The 16,558-nt window shown below is 36.8% G+C and overlaps 1 protein-coding gene across 2 annotated transcripts in view; it reads right to left on the bottom strand.

The window, feature by feature from the left end:
* LOC116984163 (ankyrin repeat domain-containing protein 26-like) overlaps positions 1-16,558 on the bottom strand; it is a 132,883-nt gene that overhangs the window by 53,201 nt on the left and 63,124 nt on the right. For both annotated transcript variants that reach the window (XM_033038303.1, XM_033038302.1), the window contains 6 exons: positions 14,628-14,695; positions 12,563-13,657; positions 10,857-11,011; positions 9,013-9,207; positions 3,749-3,776; positions 1,493-1,634 (listed from right to left, as the gene is read on the bottom strand). In XM_033038303.1, coding sequence (XP_032894194.1) covers positions 1,493-1,634; positions 3,749-3,776; positions 9,013-9,207; positions 10,857-11,011; positions 12,563-13,657; positions 14,628-14,695 — 1,683 coding nt within the window. The remainder of the gene's footprint in view (positions 1-1,492; positions 1,635-3,748; positions 3,777-9,012; positions 9,208-10,856; positions 11,012-12,562; positions 13,658-14,627; positions 14,696-16,558) is intronic.

The following is a 16,558-nucleotide window of genomic DNA, read 5'->3' as shown; positions in this document are numbered from 1 at the left end:
CATGCTGGCCCTCATCAGTCAGTGAATCAAGTATAGAAACTAGGACATTATATTACAGTTATACAAAACATTGGTGAGGTTGCACGGCGTAATGTTTTGGTCATCCTAATTTTTGTTTTGGTCATCCTAATCTCGGAAAGATGCCATTAAACTGGAAAGAGTGTGAAGATGATTTATGAGGATGTTGCAAGGACTCAAAGGCCTGAGCGATAGGGAGAGGTTGGGCAGGGCTGTACTTTATTCCTTAGAGCGCAGGAGGCTGAGGGGTGTCTTATAGAGGTATAAAAATCATGACTAGAAGGGTAGAGGAATTAAGAACCCAAGGACATAGGTTTAAGGTGAAAGTGTAAAGATTGAATAGAAATCAAAGAAGCAACATTTCCCACATAGGGTGGTTGGTATATGGATTGAGCTGCCAGAGGGAAGTAGTTAAGGCAGGTACAAGAACACCGTGTAAGAGAGATTGGGACTGGTACATGGATAGGAAAGGTTTAGTGGGATATGGGCCAAATAGAGGCAAATGGGACTAACAGCTGGGGCATCTTAGTCAGCATGGATGAGTTGGGTCAAAGGGCCGGTTACTGTGCTGTATGACTATTGGTTTCTGATTATAGTATACAGAATTAAAATGGCACTGTTTCATTACATAAACAAATTTACAATACTCTTTATCATCTTCATTCCTTTTCCATGTTATTTCAATATTTAAGTGATAAAAATTGAAACTAAAAATATGTTTCTTACAGTCTTATTGTAAAGGCCTTATGAACCCATGAATGAAGGAATAATACACAATACTGAACCAATGCAGAGTAATGCAGCACCTGAACAGGCCCCTTGGTCTAACTCATCCAGGCTAACCAAGATGCCCCATCATATTTAGTTCCATTTGCCTGCATTTGGCCTATATCCCTCCAAACCATTCCTATCCATGCACCTGCCCACATATTTTTTAAACGTTGTTGTTGTGCCTGCCTCAACTATTTCCTTTGGCAGCTCATTTCATATACCTACCATGCACTATGTGAAAATGATGCTCCTCAGGTTCCTATTAAATCTTTCATTTCTCAACTTAAACCTATGTTCTCTGTTTCTTGATTCCCCTACTATGGGAAAAAAAACACTGTGCATTCACCCTATCTATTCCCCTCAGGATTTTATACACCTCTATAAGATCCCCACTCAGGGATGTTAGATTGCATCCTTCACGTGGTTCGACGAATGCAATCAACCCGGCGTGCACAATCAAATAAAACAAGTTGTCCTACAACTTTAGGTTGTGCACGCCATACGCAAGAAGAAGAATAAGAAGAACACTCAGCCTTCTGCACTCATGGAATAAAGTCCTAGCAGGCTCAATCTCTCCCAATATCTCAGCCCGTGAGTCCCAGCAACATCTGTGTAAATCTTCTTTGCCCCCTTTTCAACATTTTACCAATTGAAAACAGAACAGGAAATAAGAGACAAACTATTCTAGATTTACTTTCCATACCGACTGTCTCTGAATCTAGTTGTGCAATTAACTGTGCGGTATTCCTGTGCCCAGGATCAGAATATTCTGAGCCGCCTGTAGCTGTACCAGAAGACTCCGTGAGGTCATTCAGGTCATCAGAAATATTTACTGGTTTCATGAGCTTAAAAACAGAAGGAAAACCAAAAAAAAGAAATTGTCAGCCAAACAATAAGGTGCATTAACAAATAAAACTTCTGTGTGACATCTGGAAAAGTACTGAAAATACATATGACAATGAGAAGTTACTTTACATAAACTGTTGGTACCTCCTGTACGAAGAGATAGTTAGTTATTCTTTCACTCAGTAATCAAATGACAGAAGATGATGGTCATACAAGACTAGATAAGTGGATAATGGGTTAAATAAACCAATTATTATTTCTAACATGGTCTTATTACTAACTCAATTTAATTGAAAATTGTTTGCAACTAAAATTATAGTTCTGATGAAAGATCATCAACCCCCCAAAAAAATCACTTCAAATTCACCCTCAAGATCACGGTTCATTAATCAACGCATTCGCATTCTACTTCAGCAAACAAACCAAAATAGGAAAGCTAGAGAAGAAAATAACATTTCAGTCAGATCATATTCAATAACAGTATCGATCGAGCTGTTAAACATGACAGTTTGGTTTTGGACATCACAGCCAACTGGTTGTGTGTTTGTGCTCCACCCATATTTTGAAGCAAGGTGGGCATTTTTGTATAGAACCAAGATGCTATCTATCGCATATGTGTTTAAACTAGGATTTAAATGACAGTTCAGGTGGGCACAACATGCTTTTGACAATCCTTGAAGAGAGGTATTCTTGCCCAAAGAAGTCATACCCTAAAAACACTAGACTTAAAAACCCCAATGTGGCCACCTGGTGGCTATTCTGTCTCTAAAGGAGCCAGGAAAGGTTGAGTGCATTTTTCTGTAGCAGATTATTGGTTGAAGATCCAGTCATCTAAATTAATCTAGCATGCAGTGAATAACTAATATATTTAGAATTGTTAAATAGTGAATTGTTGACAAGTACTTCTACAAATTTGAAAGACAAAATTCTACAGTTTTATCTCACCCCATCTCTAAGCTCCTCCCAACCTATAAGCTTCAAAGAATACCATGTTTGTCAAAGGTAGTCTCTTGTGCACTCCTTCACTCCATTGCCCGTTTACAGTGACCTCTGGCTATTCAAGATAGAAGTCTTGAAATGCCATTATGACTAAACAAAAAAGATAAAGCTACAATAATTAAGTGCCTTGTAAACCATTAAAATGTTTGCCAGCATAAATTGAAAGAGGACATTAGTAGTCACACATCAGCTACCAACCTTTTCACATAGCAGCCATTTAAAGAGAAGGGAGCAAGTTATCGCTGAGGATCTACAGGGTTTTAAAAAATTCCATTGCTAAGGATCTTAACACTAATTAAAGCTATGCTGAGCATTCATTCTTCATTTGCTGCAGAAATGTTGAAGTGGGACATTGGGATATAAAGGGCTATTTCCAGTCTATCAATGCTTTTCCAAGGACTTCATCTAGAAAAGAATGATATGAGATTTTGACTTGCACGTGCAACCAAATAAGAGAAAGCTTGCTCATGGGCATCTGGCTTGACAGTGCACTTCGGTTTGAAGGGAAGGTGGTGAACATGAGGCTATCTGTGCTTCTCATTTCTTCTTCTATTGGGCAGCCTATGAAATATTCCCATCCAAATGATCACCCCTTTCGTATTTCCAAGTTCTAGCCATATTGCTTCATTTTTGATCCTTCTAGATATCCCAACTAAATATTGCTCTAATGATCTCCCTGATCATTGGTGCAACACCTCCCCTTTATATCGCGTTCTTGTATGGCTGAAACTTCTATACCGTGAACCATTGAACAGATGTCCTGCCCCTCCCTTAACCATGGTTTCCATGATTGCAACAGTATAATCCTTTGCATTTATCTATGCTTTCAGTTCATCCATTTTATCTGTGAGGCTCCATCTTTATCTGCTCTGCTTTCAACATATGATTCTGACTTCCCTCCTGGTACACTATCATTCTGGGTCCAATCCCTTGCCTCACTAGTTAAATCCTCATGAGCAGCACTCATGATGTATACAATTTCTCAAGCCCATTGTAAGTTTGATACCTGCACAATCTGCTATGTACAGTAGAAATACACAAGAATTAGCTGTCACAAACTATTGGTGCCGTGTTTCTGCAATGTTAAGTATATTGTTTGATTAAAAATAATTACCGTTTTACTTGGACATACATTGACAGCTCTGAAAAAGAAATTGAAAAACAATAAGGAAATGTAATATTTGTAGGTAACAATATCAATTGAATACCTTTTGCAAAATAACATTTCAAGTTATATTATTCAGAAATGAGTCCACATCAAGGTGGCGACACTCTCCAGAGACTTCAATTTACTACTGCAACAGATCCACAGGAGGCTCCCTTCCCATGGCCCTAAATTCATTTATGGAATACCTAGGGCTGGTATTGTGTACTCCTATTTATAGACTAGTTCTGCCATCAACACCATAATCCCATCCAAACTCATCTCCAAATTCAGGGATATAGGATTCAGCACCCCCCTTTGCCTCTGGAACCTTGACTGCACCACAGACCTCAATCAGTGAGGATAGGTAACAACACCTCTTCTGCAATCACTCTCAACACCAGTCTCCCGCAAGGATGCTTTCTTAGTATCCTACTATACATTTACTCACAACTGTAAGGCGCAAATTTGGCTCTAATTCCATCTACAAGTTAGCGGACGACACCACTGGGTCATTTGGTGGTCAAATCACAAACAATGACGAGACTGAGTACAGGAAGAAGGAGGAGAACTTAGTGACATGGTGCAGGACAATAACCTCTCCCTCAATATAGACAAATTAGTTAGTTATTGACTTCAAGAAGCATGGTGGAGTACATGCCTCAATCAGCATCAATTGCACTAAATGTTATTCCATTTATCATGTATCTTGTACACTGTTGATGGCTCGATTGTAATCATGTATAGTCTTTCTGCTGACTGGTTAGCACGCAACACCTGCTTTAAACTGGTGTGGATGTAGTAGCGGTTGAGAAGCTCAAGCTCCTTAATATTATCAATTAACTGCCATGGACCAACCACATTGATACAACAGTCAAGAAGGCACACCACTTCCTGAGGAGACAGAGGAAATTCAGCATCCTCCAGGTACAATTACAAACTTCAACTACAGATGCACCATAGAAAGTACTGTTGGGTTGCTTCACAGCTTGGTTTAGGTAGAGCTCTGCCCAAGACCCCAAGAAGTTGCAGAGTTGTAGTTGTAGCCAAGTTCATCACACAGACTAGATTTCCCCCCATTCACTCCATCTGGACTTCACGCTGCCTCGGCAAAGCAGCCGACATAATCAAAGACTTGCCTCACCCCGCTCGTTCCGTATGACAGAAGGTACAGAAGACTTAGGAACCATGTTTTCCCTTTCATTATTGAGCTTCTGAATGGTCCTGCTATAAGCTAAGGAACTATTCGATTCATCTCTACCCCATTGAGGACATTGGACTTTACCTAAGGAACTGATGCGCTACAATGCTGAGAACTATACTTCGTACTCTGTATCTTCCCCTTTGCTCTATCTATTGGACTTGAGTTTGAACCGATTGTATGTATGCATGTAATATCTGATCTATTTGGATGGCATGCAAAACAAAGCTTTTCACCGTACATGTGACAATAAGAGAATTCCACAGATTCACAACTCTCTGGGTGAAAACGTTTTTCCTCATCTCAGTCCTAAATGGCCTGCCCTTTATTCTTACACTGTGACCCCTGGTTCTGGACTCCCCCAACATCAGGAATATTTTTCCTTCTTAAATGCCAATCATGCAAACATTTGTATTTTGTGAGACTTGAAATTTGCAACTTCTGCACAGATATAATTAATGGCACTGAAATAATACACAGCTGGATAAATTACTCTCTTACAAATCTCTAGTTCCATCAACCTCACAAACAGTATAAATATTATAATACATAGTTATAAAAGCAATGCACATCTTCTTTAGAGACACGGCTTAAAGCTGTAATGAAAATCTTGTATCAACAATTAAGCATAACTGAAAATGTCAATATTTTTGATCAGAAAGAGCCCTAGTTAAGTAGAGAAAGCAGAAAGTCTGGAACATCATGCAGAAAATAAGTGTTCAAAGCACCAAATGGAACTAGCATGGTTGGCATTAGAAACCACTAATTTTAGAAAGAGAATTAAGTGTTAAAGTTTAAAGTTTATAAGTTAAAATTGTTCTTGTTTCATTATATATATATTAAAATATTAGTCATAGTTTCATATCATTAATTATTTGCTTAAAAAAAATCAGACTAATTCAAAATGTTATTTGGCAGATCAGTAAATATCAATCAATAAGCTAAATAAGCAAACATATCACCTTAAATGTCTGCCTTTTGTGGATAAACTAACTATCGACCAAGCCACTACACTCATTGCTGATATACATACGAACCACAGACTTACCTTTAGTGTACCTCAATGTTCATTGTTAAGCGACCCAACCCTTGCTGGTAAGGTATGTCATTTGTGACACATTACCATCACAAATGGATTTGATGAAGGTAATGTGTCACAAATGAATTTTAAAGAAAACTTATTTCTGGCAAAACTATCACTTTTTATCAGTTGATCAAATATTAAACTTGCATCCTTACACTGAAATATCTGTTGCTATTTTCACCCATCCCTATCATTGTCCTCTTACAATTCTATCCCCTTCCACGCACAATACCATTTTCTGAAATATCTTTCTTTACCCCATCAGTGGAGGTATTTCATTCAGTCTTTGAGTCGCTCCCTGGAAATATCCTCTTAGCTACACAGTGTACTATGTTTACATATTCTGTTGTGATGCAACAGGTAAGAATTTCATTGTTCTATCTGGGACATATGACAATAAAACACTCTTGACTCTATTGTGGCACATCTCATTGCTTATTCTTTCTAATATCACCAATTTCTCTTACGCTTCAGAGCACCTTGCATTTTGCTGCTTTAAGGATACAATGAACTTCAAACAAATGCTGTTTCTTGTATTTAAGCACAAAATTGTGCTTAACAACTTCTAAATTCTTCCATGTTATTTTCCCTTCAATTATTAACAATTTATCTAATTAAAGATGAAATCCTAGTCTGTGTTAACGTCTACACTTGAATTGCATAAGTATCATACGAAACAGAAACAGGCCCTTTGGCCCAACTTGTCCATGTTTACCTGAGCTGGTCTCATTTGTCTGGATTTTGGCCCATATATCAATAAACCACATAATTGTCCAAATATGTTTTTAACATTGTAATTGTATCTGTTCCTGCAGCTTCCTTCAGTGTGAAGAAGCTGTCCCTCAAGAGAGAGTTAGATTTAGCTCTTAGGGCTAAGAGAATCAAGGGATATGGGGAAAAAGCCGGAACGGGGTACTGATTTTGGATGATCTTTTTTGTATGGCTTTATAAATATTTGATTAGTGTTCAAATGTAAATAATTTGGTGTACATATAGTGGCTGGTGTACATATGGTGTACATATAGCTGCTAAATTTGTATGAGATAATTACAAGCAGTTGAATAAGGGGTGGGAATTAATAAGCTTTGGCTTCTTCCTGCTCCTTTTCGGACACATATGATTTCATTTATTTATAGATATTGTTTATGACACTTTATAAATATTTTTGTTTTGTTTTTTGTATACTGTTTCACATTTGCTTTTTATTCTTTTATCCTGTCCGAAATAAATAACTAATAAAATAAAAATTAAAATAAGCTTCTAAGGGCCGAATGGCCTACTCCTGCAACTATGTTCCATGTTTCTATGTTTAAAACACTTTCCTCTCTCATCTTAAACCTATGCCCTCTAGTGTTAGGATACTATACCTTGAAAAAAGTGCCCAATCACCTTATTTATGTCCCTCTTGATTTTATACAACTTTACAAGGTCACCCCTAAATTTCCTATGCTCCAGGGAAAAGAAAATCCCACTATGTGGTCTCTTTTTGTGACCCAAGGCCTCGAGGAACAGCAACATCCATGTGAATCTTTTCTGCACCCTTTTCAGGTAAATTACATCCTTCCTATAGCCGAGTGACTAGAAATACATACAGCACTAATGGCGTGGTTTCATCAGCGACTTGTACAGTCATAACATAATGTCTCACCTTCTGTTCTCAATGCCCTGACCAATGAAGGCAAGCGTGTCAAAGGCCTTCTTCACCAGCCTGTCTATCTGGTCCCCACTCTTAGGGATGTCTTTACCTGTATCCGTCCATCTCTCTGCTTTACAATACATCTTCCATTGAATCTCTTGTTCTTTTCTCTCCTCCTCTCTTGACCGACTGGTGGCACTAATGTCTATGGCGATGAAGTGCTTTGAGAGGTTGGTTGTGGCGCATATCTCTTACCACAGCAAGAACCTGGAACCACTACAATTTGCCTATTGCCACAATAGATCAAAAGGGGATGCAATCTCGCTGGCTCTCCAGTCTGCACTGGACCACTTGGACAATAAAATACACTAATGTCAGGCTTTTGTTAGTAGACTACTAAGTGGCGTTCAACACCATCATCCCCTCAAAACTTGTTACTGAGCTCAGGGAACTGGATCTCTGTACATTATTTTGCAACTGCATCCTCTACTTCCTCATCAACAAAACACAACTGATATGAATAGGCAACAGCACATCCCCCTTGATAACCATTAACACAGGGGCACCTCAAGGCTGTGTGCTCAGCCCCCTGCTCCACACACTCTTGACAGTTTCAATTCCATCTTTAAATTTGTTGATGACACTGCCATGTTGGACGAATTGTAGATAATGAGTCAGAGTATAGGAGGAAGATCGATCGTCTGATTAAATGGTGCCAGAACAACTTTGCTCTCAATGTTAGTATGTCTTTTTTCACTTTGTACCCTTCTTGGGCCGCTGCGCTCTGTGTGGTGAGGGAGGTCCCTCTGGGTTCTCAGTGACCGCGCACTGATGTCAATGGGGATAAAAACCGTTACTCGGTTATGCGGACAATCAGCAACAATGTATACCAGTCCGCTCACCCCTATGGTCTGTTATAACGAGGGTTTACTGTATACCAATAACTACTGCACCAATCCCATGCTGAATGAAATGTTTCTGGACAAAATATTCAGATTCATTCTTCTGCAAAATATTTATTTTCATTAAACCGATTAAACAATTGTGAAATGTCTTATAACATTCCCATTTTTACTGTTATGTCATTATACACGAGTTTGTGATATGTGAACACAAAGGTGTTTTTCCCATTATTAATTTTTGGACAAGTATTTTCATAAATGTTATATTGATGGTGCATTAATTAAAATTCTATGTTTATACTGATATAAAAAGTATGTAATTCTCTTTGATAAAATGTGCCAAAACAGAAATGTCATCATTGGAATGGCCAATTATGAGCATCAATGTTTAAAATATAAACAATTAGGTACCTCTCTTCATCTTGGGACATCTCACTTGCAGTACTGTCATCAAAGGCAGATAAGGCATTCATTGCAGACATCTGTTGCAGTCTAACCAGTCTCTCAATGTTTTTCAATTCAATGCTTTTCAACTCTTGATCAGCTTGCTTTGGCTGATTACGTTGATGACTTTCAGAATTCTCCTCATTTGAGCCCAAATTAATCCTTTAAATGAAAATGTTTAACTCACATGTATACTTAAGTGGATGAGCCAATTGCTGTTCTTGGACAAATATAGGATAGTTCAGGCAGCATAAGTTTTCAATTTAACGTTTCTATACAATGAAAATAGTTTGATGAATCCCCAACATCGCGGTTTCTGTAGCTAAGTGTATATATATATATGAACAATGGCCATTATTTGAAACATTGTATTTGTATAACAAAGTTATAATTGCAATTTGGCCCAGAATAAAAATGTATGTGATAAATAACTTTATTTATTAAATAATTTATCAAATGGATTGTCCCCATTTAGAGTATAACATTTCCAACTTCTGTCCAATTAAAAATTGACCTTTGCTAATCAGGGAAATTATGCATAATTACAATAAAAGTTTTATTTATTATGAACATGTAATAGTTCAGTTCTCTTAAATAGTCAAATATAATTTGCATTGCCCGTAAAGTGACGGACACAGGATAGATGTTATAATATTACGTCAAAATAATAAAAAAAAAAGGTTGGAAAGCTGGCTCAAGCCACAACGTGTGGTCTGTGGTGCAAGGAGCTGAGAGCGACCATCAGGACATTTGAAAGGTAGGATGAGTGAACTTTGGTAATGGCCGAGTATCTTTGTTGTTGACCATATTCGTGGGATGCACAGATAAATGCCCTGGCAGCAGAATCTTGGATAGAATATTCCACCCCCCCCCACACACACATTTAATTCCTGCAGGATATATTGTTGTGGTGCAGAAAGGAGAAGGTGAGGTAGACAACCAAATAAAAGCAGAGAAAACAAAGAAAGAAAGAAAGGATATTAACAGGAAGCATATCTAATTAATTCGGAAACTAAAAACTCAGTCAAAACAAATTCCACATTCAAATTATTTTCTCATAGATTTGGACATGCAAAATTAATAAAATGATATTGAGGTTGGGGCACAATTATTGTGAACTTTTCACTAAGTTTGGATAAAGTATAATTAATCTAAGACAACTTATTGGTGAACAAATTATATCTCCAGCAATATTAAGATCATCTGTTAAGAACAAATGTATAAAAAGAAACATTTAATTTGTTCTGTGCTGTTCCAGAACTAATTATTCTTTATTGGCTTTCTAGATTTCCTTTTCCCCCCCAAATCTCATTTCCAAGCCAAATTCTTTGCTACGTTAAGTGATTTAATCCAATGTATTTAATATTTCTAATAGTATGCACTGATCATACATACGTCATAAATGATCACCCTTACAGTACAAAATCTGATTCTAAACTGGTCATTTCATAAATCAGGAAATCTTGTAAGATCTTCTTAACTTGTATCTGTAAATAGCTTATTTGTCATGAATTGCATTATACTAATGAAGTGCAAAAATACTATATATTAAAAAAATGCATTTCATGTATAAAACTATCTTTCTGGTGAATCTATGAGACAAAATAGTTTACAATAGTAAATATACGGTAGATGAACTAGAGGAAACATGAGGGATTTTTCAGGGTATGTTTAAAGCAATACAGTATATTTTCAGTAGTCACACAATTAGCTTTAATATCCATTTTTAAGCACCAATTTTCTAAATGTTAAATGAAGAAGTTCCTGATTTTTTTACCAAATGATTAAAAAAGATGCAGCAATTAACTCACCCTTTAAAAAGAGGCCTTTTTTTGTCTTTGCTGAGGAAGGTTTCAGTTGGTGTCTCTATATGCACACTTGTCATTAAATTAGACGGTAACTGTTTGGAACTATCTCCATTCCCCGATTTATGTTGATGAATATGGTTTACTTTTACTACATTAATCTGAAATTATAAAATAAGGTTTAATGATTAACATAATCATATTCAGTAACCACAAATCAACATTAAAGACACAGCAAAAAACATTGATATTGTAATTGCAATTGTCCTCGAGGCTAAATCCATAAATTTACTGCAATTTGTAATCTGAAAGCACATAACAAGATAATCATTAAAAAATCTTTTCTCCATTTGTTCAGTGTACAATAAATATATTATCTTTTTCCTCATATCACCTCAGATATTAGTGGATTAAATAATAATTTGAGGTATGCTGAGAATACATCTAGATAAACCAAAGGCGACAATCTAATTGAGAAAACACTGAGGCTGAATGCCTTATGCATTTAGTTATTGATCCTGGAATGAAAGACTGTACAAAACAAAAATAGGAATAAACTTTTATTTTATGAAGCACTAATTTAAACGAAGCAGTAATTTAAATGGATGCATAGTCATAAACACAAATAGGAATGTCAAGTGTCACTCCTGATGCAGTGCAAACAATTTTGATCTTCTTATTTAAGAAGGAAATGCCTATCTTGGAAGCAATGAGAAGGTTCACTATATTGATTCCTGGCATTATTTTACACAAAGGAATAAAAAGTAGATTGGGCAGGTCGTGTTGAGTTTATAAGAATACAAAATGAATATATATGTTGAAACATTAAAATTACCATGGTCCTTGACAAGATAATTGCCGAGAGGATGTTGTCCCAGGTTATTCAGTCTAGATCTGGAGGCCTTTAGGATAAAAGGATCCCCAAATAAGACTGCAACGAGGAAGAATTGCCAGTCTCTGGAATTCTCTACCGCAGTGAACTGTAGAAACTGTCAATGAGCACGTTCAATGCTAAATGAATAGATATTCAAAATTCAGGGAAATTATGGGCAACGGAAATGTCAGGAAACCAAAGTTGAGGCCATGGACAGGTCAGCTATGTGCCAAATTGCAGTCTCTATTTTTTTCTGCAACTTCCTCTTTGTACTAATTAATTGCCGAAAAAACTGAAATGACATGCACATGTATGACATGTATCATGTACATCGCACACTGCAAAATGTTTTCTTAAAATGGATACTGACAAATTTTAGTTCAAATCTTAGCTGATGAGGAATGCAGCTCACTTTATTGTGATAATATAAAATATACTTAAATATTGGCAACACAATCTTTAATTCTAGCATGATTGACTTTCTGTGGCGATAGTGTCTCGAACGAATATAACAAAATCTTCCAAAAGCAGTTGAGTAGTATACTAAATACCAAATCAAATTATGTATGTTCTGCTGTGTTCGACTTACATTTCAGTCCAATGCAAATTACCGTTGATTGATTGAACTATTAAAAAAATGACTACTGAAAAATAAAATATTTTTCCTACCTGAAGGCAATTGGTGCAACAAAACATAAGAAAATATGCATTAAAACTTCAGGTGTCACTTGAAACCCCAGAGTTCAATGCACACTAATTTGTAAAGCAGTTGAAATGAGGTAAATTTGTTCAGGCAAAACTTGCACACACCATGGAGGGTTATTAGGGAAACTTCTACCTCTTTCTGCAGCTGTAATTTCTTTTTTTCCAAAGCCAGGAATACCACTTTGAGCATTCCTACCTCATTCGTAAAGTGTTGCATATCGTCCTCTAATTCTTCATCCAAGTAAGGTTTGGCAGCTACCATAGAGGTCAATGGGAGAGTTCTCGGATAGTGTTTCATATCTGGTGATTCAAAGTGTCTTACATTAAGATGAGGAAAACACTTGGGCATAAAATCTTCATTTCTTGAGGATGGAAACTCGACTAATTCTGTAGGCGGCATCAAAGCTTTACTTAAACAAGCAGCTTTTTTGACAGAACATGCTTTGCTTGCAGCCACACAATCCATTTTATGAGAGTCACTATATTCATCAGAATCTAAATCCGAAAAGTAACCAGCACCATTATTTCCTTCTCCTTTCATGGTGGATAATTCCTTTAATTTATTATGATCTTCTTCAACTGTTTCCAAATTTAACTCCTTTTTTGCACTAACTTCCTTAAGTGCACAAATATGCTCCATGCTGTTTTCACCATGATTTTCTGTTGGGTTAGACTCGTATATTTTGAATGTTTGCTGCTCGTTCTTTGGCTCCGTAAAAAAACCTTGTGATTCTTGCTGCCCTTTAATCAGATTAAGTCCTCCGCGGCCATGTTCGTTATTTATATTTTCTTCTTCCAATTCTTCCTCTAGAACAGTAACTTCTTTATTCTCTGAAGGCGGAATTACAATATCTTCATTATATTCACTGCAAGAGTCATTTCCGGACCAATCTTCTGAAGTTTCCGTTGTGCCTGCACCATTTTTGTTGTAGTGAATTTCTTCAGGGCTTTCTTTCAGCCCAGCTGTCAGAATTTCCTGATGCGATGTCCTTTTGTCTTCTTCTGCCTGGACTTTGACATATTCATCTATGGCCATTCTATTATTTTCTTCGACCCGCATCACTTTGGCAGTGCCACCACTATTGATCAATTTAGGTTTCTCATTCAGGACCATTTCTTCTGCTTTCTGGTGTATAAGCAACGTTCCTTTATAAGTTTCATTTTCAGATTGGAGGCATTCAGTATACAATTTGCCACCGATACTCGTTGTTCTGAAAATACGTTTATCCTTCCGAAAGCATGTGAAACAGTTGGAGAAGGGTTAGGGATCATATAAACAAAAGCTAATTATGCACTTAAATAGACAAAATACAATTCCTGGACACATATTTAAAAATAGTTGTACACTGACTTAGCAATTAGAGAACGTTGAGCTTAGAGAAGTAAAATACAATGATATATTGATTCAGAATGATTATGGCTTGAGTCAAAAAGGGAGGATCATTTTTGAACAAAATAGGTACAAAGTTATACTTTGATGTTAGTTGAGTGCTGCCCCTACCCTTCTCTTTGGGAACATGTTTCCTGCCTCTAGCGTTTCCAAACCCTTAACAATCTTATATGTTTCAATGAGATACCTTCTCATCCTTCTAAACTCCAGAGTGTACAAGCCTAGCCGCTCCATTCTCTCAGCATATGACAGTCATGGGATATTTTCCACTTGCCTGGATGAGCCCAGTGCCAACAACTCTCAAGAAATAAAAGCTTGCTTGATCAGCACCCCATCAATCATCCCAAACAGTCATTTATTTACTGCTGGTGCACAATACACCATCTCTAAAATGTATTGTTGTTACTGACACAAGTTAAGGCAACACTTCTTTCCAAACCATGACCTCTATTATTAGGAATAAGAACAGCGAGTACATAAGAACACTCGCTCCAAATTGTGCACGACCCTAACTGAAATATTTCACTGGTTGGGTTAAATCCTCGAACAATCTGCTTCACAGCATTGCAGAAATGCCTTCATCAGAACAACTGCCGTAGTTCAAAGTGATTGCTTGCCACCTTTTTGGAGAGCTATTAATGAAGCGAAATAAACGCTTGCCTTTCTGACAAATCACAAAGAATATTTTAAAAAAGTCTGTAGCATATTTAATGTCTGCATGCATTAAAAAATTATTTAATTAAAACAAAATAGAGGATCAGATTTGCCTGATAGTTAATAAACTTACTATCATATATTATTATCTCACCTCATTTTTCCATTCAGAATTATTTTCCTTTTTATTATCCTCAATTGGAGACATCTGCCATTCACAAACTGTAGAAATATTGACAAAATATTGTATCACTACAATTTTAAAAGCTTTTCTTATATACTCTTACATAGATTGTAAATATTTGTGATTAAATGGAAAGAATCTAGGGGATAACCTTCCGGACAGTTTAATTTTTATGGAACGAATATTGTCAAGTTTCATACATCTGGCATTTCATTCTTTATTGTCACTCATATTGGTTAATATCTATTTAGCCGACTTAGCAGCATGAACAATCAGCCTATTAATTAGTGGCAGCTTTCTATTTATGAAGCAGCACAGGACCAATATTCAAGTGCAGTTTTAAAAAATGATAGGTTTTCCCTTATTGAAAAAAGTGGGGGCCTGTGGCTATTGTTTTCTCTTTTTACCTTGAGGATTCTTATATTCTGCAGATAATCATTTCCCCAGAAGCAAGCAGAATTTCTAATAAGTCTGATTTAAAAGTCTTAAAATGTTATGGTATTAAGGTAAGGTGATTGTAAGGCGTAAGGTACAATCAAAATATTTGGCCTGTGAATATTTAGGATTAGGTATAAAATGTTTATTCCTATTGTCCTTGTAACCATCATGAGTTAATTTATTAAAAAGGAATAAAACAATTGCCAGTACTGTCAATCCACCAACATTTGAAAGATAATTATGCTGTTGTAGATGAATCCTCATTGGTGTCTCCTGTCTCCTGCTGTTCTACTCTCGCTCTCCCTCCCGCCGGACGGAACAAGGATCCCCTGATCCTCATCTTTCACCCCACCAGCCTCCACATTCACCTATCAATTGCCAGGCTTTGTTCTTTCCCCACTCCCACCACAATCAGTCTGAAGAAGGGTCCGAACCTGAAACATCGCCTATCCATTCTCTCCACAGATGCTGCCCGACCTGCAAGCACTTTGTGTTTTGCTCATAATTATACTAACATACTTTTTTAGAATTATTTTAAAAGATAGTTAATTAAAACTGGCAATACATTACCTAAATTTTAATTATATTAGGAGAACTATAGTTCGGTTACTTTAATCAGTTCTGAAAATTCATAGTACAGCTTTGAGTGGCAATGCAGTGCTTGTTATAAGCTATATCATTATTTAATTAAACAGACAGATTTGGAATCTATTGACATTTTCCTCATAATAACAAAGTTTTGTGACCTGGAGATATTATGAATAAATATATGTCCTTCCTAGCTTATGAACATCTGATTTACAGTGGCTTGCAAAAGTATTCATACCCTTGAACTTTTCCACATTTTGTCACGTTACAACCACAAACGTAAATGTATTTTATTGGGATTTTATGTGATAGACCAACACAAAGTGGTGCATAATTGTGAAGTGGAAGGAAATGATACATGGTTTTCAAATTTTTTTACAAATAAAAAACTGAAAAGTGTGGCGTGCAAAAGTATTCAGCCCCCCTGAGTCAATACTTTGTAGAACCACCTTTCGCTGCAATTACAGCTGCAAGTCTTTTGGGGTATGTCTCTACCAGCTTTGCACGTCTAGAGACTGATATTTTTGCCCATTCTTCTTTGCAAAATAGCTCAAGCTCAGTCAGATTGGATGGAGAGCGTCTGTGAACAGCAATTTTCAAGTCTTGCCAGAGATTCTCAATTGGATTTAGGTCTGGACTTTGACTGGGCCATTCTAACACATGAATATGCTTTGATCTAAACCATTCCATTGTAGCTCTGGCTGTATGTTTAGGGTCGTTGTCCTGCTGGAAGGTGAACCTCCGCCCCAGTCTCAAGTCTTTTGCAGACTCTAACAGGTTTTCTTCCCAGATTGACTTGTATTTGGCTCCATCCATCTTCCCATCAACTCTAACCAGCTTCCCTGTCCCTGCTGAAGAAAAGCATCCCCACAGCA

Source organism: Amblyraja radiata, chromosome 19 (assembly GCF_010909765.2).
Source record: "Amblyraja radiata isolate CabotCenter1 chromosome 19, sAmbRad1.1.pri, whole genome shotgun sequence".
In the NCBI taxonomy this organism is placed as follows: Eukaryota; Metazoa; Chordata; class Chondrichthyes; order Rajiformes; family Rajidae; genus Amblyraja; species Amblyraja radiata.
This window is presented reverse-complemented; position numbering and strand designations above follow the sequence as displayed.